At 61.1% G+C, this 5,345-nt stretch overlaps 1 protein-coding gene across 1 annotated transcript in view; it reads right to left on the bottom strand.

Moving 5' to 3' along the window:
* Positions 1–5,345, bottom strand: part of LOC114071841 (neuropathy target esterase-like) — a gene marked incomplete at its 3' end in the record, with an annotated part of 31,167 nt that overhangs the window by 16,444 nt on the left and 9,378 nt on the right. Inside the window, exons 6-12 of the mRNA XM_027909721.1 lie at positions 4,703–4,805; positions 4,467–4,607; positions 3,803–3,866; positions 3,551–3,719; positions 1,880–2,062; positions 882–1,000; positions 175–335 (exon numbers count right to left, since the gene is read on the bottom strand). Coding sequence (XP_027765522.1) covers positions 175–335; positions 882–1,000; positions 1,880–2,062; positions 3,551–3,719; positions 3,803–3,866; positions 4,467–4,607; positions 4,703–4,805 — 940 coding nt within the window. The remainder of the gene's footprint in view (positions 1–174; positions 336–881; positions 1,001–1,879; positions 2,063–3,550; positions 3,720–3,802; positions 3,867–4,466; positions 4,608–4,702; positions 4,806–5,345) is intronic.

The raw sequence follows: 5,345 nt of genomic DNA, 5'->3' as shown, positions 1-5,345 counted from the left end.
AGGAAGAGGAGAAGGAGGAGGAGGAGAAGGAGGAGGAGGAGAAGAAGGAGGAGGAGGAGAAGAAGGAGGAGGAGGAGAAAGAGGAGGAGAAGAAGAAGATGGTTTAGAAACAACCCAGGCAAGGCTGGCCATGGGTGGGGGGCCCTGTCCAGGGTGGGGGAGGCCCCCCAGCACCCACCTTGGCCCACTCCCGTGCCCGCTGCATGGTGCGCACGGCGCTGCGCTCCTCGGCGTAGAGAGCGCCGATGAAGGCGCCGATGGAGGTGCCGCCCACCATGTCGATGGGGATCCCCGACTCCTCCATGGCCTTGATCACCCCGATGTGGGAGCAGCCCCTGCACGGATGGATTGGGAAAAACAAGAGGGGATGAGCTCAGGAACCCCCACCCCGTCAGGTGGATGAGGATCCTTAATGGGGGAGCATCCATCACCCCAGTGTGGGAGCAGCCCCTGGATGGATGGATTGGGAAAACCAAGAGGGATGAGCTCAGGACCTCCCACCCCACCAGGTTGATGAGGATCCCCCAACTCCTCCATCCCCTGATGTGGGAGCAGCCCCTGGATGGATGGACATGAAAAACCAAGAGGGATGAGCTCAGGACCTCCCACCCCACCACCTGATCAGTGGGGATCCCTGATGTGGGATTATCCATCACCCTGATGTGGGAGGAGCCCCCTGGATGGATGGATTGGGAAAACCAAGAAGAGGATGGATGAGCCCAGGACCCCCCACCCCGCCAGGTCAATGGGGATCTCCAACTCCTCCATCACCCCGATGTGGGAGCAGCCCCTGGACAGACAGACAGACAGACAGACAGACAGACAGACGAGGAAAACCAGGATGGACGAGCCCAGGACCCTCCACCGTGTCCAGCACCCACCTGGCCCCGCCGCCGCCCAGCACCAGGGCGATGGTGTTGCCGGTGAGGACCCGCGCCAGGCGGGAGAAGTCGCTGTGGCGGTCGGGCTCCTTCTCAAACACCTTCTCGTACATCTCCCGCTGCCGGGGGGGGGACACCCGGTGGGTGGCGGTGGCCGTGGAAGACCACCGAGGTCACCCGGTGATGATGACCACGGTAGGTCACCAAGGTCATCAGGGGGTGGGGATGGACAGTGGTTGACAATGACCATGGCAGGTCACCGAGGCCACCAGGGGGTTGGGGATGGACAGGGGGTGATGGTGACCGTGGAAAGACCACCAAGGTCACCAGGGGGTTGGGGATGGACAGGGGGTGGTGACCAAGGAAGACCACTGAGGTCATCAGGGCCTGGGGATGGACAGTGGGTGACGGTGACCGTGGAAGACCACTGAGGTCACCTGGTGATGATGACCATGGCAGGTCACCAAGGCCACCAGGGGGTGGGGAGGGACAGTGGGTGATGATGACCATGGCAGGTCACCAAGGTCACAGCGGGTTGGGCACGGACAGTTGATGATGACCATGGAAAGACCACCAAGGCCACCTGGGGCTGGGGATGGACAGTGGCTGACGATGACCATGGCAGGTCACCAAGGCCACCAAGGGCTGAGGACAGACAGCAGTTGACAATGACCATGGAAGTTGGGGCCGGGGGATGGACAGTGGCCGACAATGACCCACGACAGGTCACCAGGGCCACTAAGGGCTGGGGACAGACAGCAGCTGACAACACCCATGGCAGGTCACCAGGGCCACCAAGGGCTGGGGACAGACAGCAGCTGACAACACCCATGGCAGGTCACCAGGGCCACCAAGGGCTGGGGACAGACAGCAGCTGACAGTGACCCATGGCAGGTCACCAGGGCCACCAAGGGCTGGGGACAGACAGCAGCTGACAATGACCCACGGCAGGTCACCAGGGCCACCCCGGGGGGGAAGGGGACACCCCCCAGACGCACCAGCTTGGCGGGGCTGCGGCGGGAGAAGACGCGGCGGGGGCAGCGGATGTGCAGGTGCCCCGAGCACCAGCTGCGCATGTTGAGCCACTCGACGGTGCGCGCCGGGCTGGGCCCGTCCTCGCGGTGCAGCAGCACCAGCTGCTTCAGCGCCCGCACTGCCGTGTTCTCCAGCATCTGCTCCAGCTGTGGAGAGGGGACACATCGCTGCCAGGCACAGCCACACCCCGAGAATCACCCCGAGAATCACCCCGAGAATCACCCCGAGAATTCGGGGGGGGGGTTCACCGTTACCGCATCGACACCGCGGATTTGTCACCTGGATGGTCCTTGGGGGGGGGAACAAAGAGCTGGAAGGAGCAGCAAAACACTGACCTGGATCCCCCTCCCCCCCCAAGAGCTCCACTGACAAAGGGTCGTTCATCAGGGAGAGAAAACTAAATCAATCAAGCATTGTTTGGGTAGGGGAAGTTTAGGTGGCCCTTTAGCTGAAGATTGATCGTGATGTAATACTGAGGTGAAACTATTTTAAGATGAGGCTGGATGTGGCACCGAGTGCCATGATCTGGTAATCACAGTGGGGTTGGATCAAGGGCTGGACTTGATGATCTGGGAGGTCTCTTCCAACCCAGTTAATTCTATGATTCTGTGATTCTATTTCTGGGATTATTTGGGTAGAAGAAGTTGGGGTGGCCTTTAGCTGAAGACTGATTGTGGTGGAACGCTAAGATGAAATTATTTCTAGGATTGTTTGGGGAGAAGAAGTTTGGGTCATCTTTAACTAAGGACTGATGTCGATGCCTTGTTAATAATAGGATGATTGACTGTTGGGGAGGGGTTTGGGATGTCCAAGTGTATAAAAGCTCATGAAATCTTTGTCTCTGTGGGTGTTTGTGGAAGAATTTCCCCCAACACCACTCCCCACGTGGAATAAAAAGAATTCTGGCTTAACAGGATCGTGCTGTTGAGTCACAGAATCAACCAGGCTGGGAAAGACCTCTGGGATCATCCAGTCCCATCTGTGATCCTAATATCATTCTCCCCACATCAGATCTCTCTTGTCTGCACAAACCTTCTCTCAACTCGTAGCAATCACGTGGAGGGCAAGAGGAAAAATTAACCCAAGAGTAAACCCATGACATTTTCGGTGGGGAACGTGGGCAAAAACTGAGAAGGAGAAGCAGGGGCCGGATCAGACCACGACACAACCTCACCTCGTCACACGGCACCGAGTGCCACATCCAGTATCTCCTTAGAGAGACCCAGGGACTCCAGAACCTCCCTGGGCAGCCCCTTCCAGTGTCCAACCACCCTTCCCGTCAAGAACTTCCTCCCAATGTCCCACCTGACCCCTTCCCTGATGGAGTTTAAGGCCGTGTCCTCTCCTCATCCTTCTGCCGGGAGCAGAGCCCGACACCCCCCTGGCTCCAAACCCCTCCTCAGGGAGTTGCAGAGAGTGAGAAGGTCCCCCCTGAGCCTCCCCTTCTCCAGGTTGAGCCCCCCACCACAGCTCCCTCAGCCCCTCCTGCTGCTCCAGCCCCTTCCCCGGTTCCAAACCCTTCTCCACCCTCCCTAAAACCGGGCACAGCGCTCGAGGCACGGCCCCACCAGCGCCGAGCCGGTGCCGGCGCCCCCCAAAATGCCACCCCAACCCATCCCAAACCCCCATCTGACCTCCCCCAGCTCGGGCTCCTGGTCCCCCAGCCCCACGATGAGGATGCAGTCGGCCTGGCGGAAGCAGCGCAGGGTCCAGGTGGTGAGGGTGCAGTCGGTCTGGTAGAGGACGATGCGGTGGATGTCCTCCTGCTGCGCCAGCCAGCCCGACAGCCGGTACTCCTGGATGCTGCCGGGACCCAGGGGGTCAGCCAGGGGGTGTGGGGGGACAGAGGGGACAGGGGGGGATATGAACCTCCCCACGGGAGTTACCTGTCCAGCGCCGAGGAGCCCAGGCGGGCGCGGATGATGTCGCTGGTGAGGAGCAGCGTGGGGCCTGGGGGAGGAGAGGGGACACACACGTGGTCAGTGCCGTGACAAGGGGCTGTGGTCACTGTGACAAGGTTGGCATTGTGCCCACGGGGGTGTGGTCATCTCCAGAACATGGTCACCATCATCATCATGACATGGTCACCATCATGCCAAGGGGCTGTGGTCATCGTGACATGGTCACCATCATCATCATGGCATGGTCACCATCACACCATGGGGCTGTGGTCATCACGGCATGGTCACCATGGTGCCACGGGGCTGTGGTCATCTCCAGAACATGGTCACCATCATCATGGCACGGTCACCATCACGTCATGGCGTTGTGGTCACCGTGACATGGTCACCATCATCATCATGGCATGGTCACCATCATGCCATGGGGCTGTGGTCACCTCCATGCTGTGGTCACCCCCACCCGGTGATCACCCCCACCCTGTGGTCATGACCATGCCATGGAGCTGTTGTCACCCCCACCCCATGATCACCCCCACCCCGTGATCACCACACCGTGACTCCCACCACACCACGGGATCTTCACCCACCCCCCCCCACCCCCACCCAGGCCACCGCGGCTCCCCGTGCCGGCGTCCCCGGCGCCCCTCACCGACGTCGGTGAGCGCGTGCTGCAGCTCCAGCGTGAAGGCGGTCGTGGGCACCTCCTGGCACACCGGCAGCACCGCCACCGTCGACAGGTTGCTGGTGGGGTTGATGGGCTCCGAGCTGGAGGCCACGCCCAGGCCAGAGCCTGTGGGGATAACACACAGGTCACCCCCGTGCTGGGGTGACCCCGGGGGAGGCCACCCCGGTGTCCCCACACACCCCACCCAACGTGGGACGCACTCGCGAAGGGCGCTCGGAGCTGCTGGAGGTTCCCCAGGATCTTCTGGCTCAGCAGGTGGATGAGGCGGGTGACGACCTGTGGGGACGGGGACAGGGAGGGACGTCAGACCCGGGAGGGGAGCGCTGGCACCCTGGAACCAGCGTCCCACGTGACTATTTGGGTGCCAGCACACACCCTCCAATCCTTGGGGACCTCAGATGTCACCCCCTCATCCTTGGGCAACTCAGGTGACACCACCTCATTCCTGAGGACCTCAGGTGCCACCACCCCAAATATTTGGGGACCTCAGGTGCCACCACCCCAAATATTTGGGGACATCAGGTGCCACCACCTCATCCTTGGGGACCTCAGGTACCACCACCCTCAATCCTTGGGGACCTCAGGTGCCATCACCTCATCCTTGGGCAACTCAGGTGTCACCATCCCAAATCCTTGGGGACCTCAGGTGCCACCACCTCATCCTTGGGGACCTCAGGTACCACCACCCCAAATACTTGGGGACTTTAAGTACCTGGGGGGTCTGTGGGGTACCTGGGGGGTCAGGGGCGGGTACCTGGAGGTACCTGGGGGGTCTTTGGGATACCTGGGGGGTTGGGGATGGGTACCTGGGGGTCTTTGGGGTTGCTGGGCGGTCAGGGGTGG

This window comes from Empidonax traillii, unplaced genomic scaffold (genome assembly GCF_003031625.1).
Source record: "Empidonax traillii isolate 1590-97213 ecotype Southwest subspecies unplaced genomic scaffold, ASM303162v1 scaffold2323:size39585, whole genome shotgun sequence".
Classification (NCBI taxonomy): Eukaryota; Metazoa; Chordata; class Aves; order Passeriformes; family Tyrannidae; genus Empidonax; species Empidonax traillii.
Note: the sequence above shows the minus strand (reverse complement) of the source record. Positions and strands in the feature narration are given on the sequence as shown.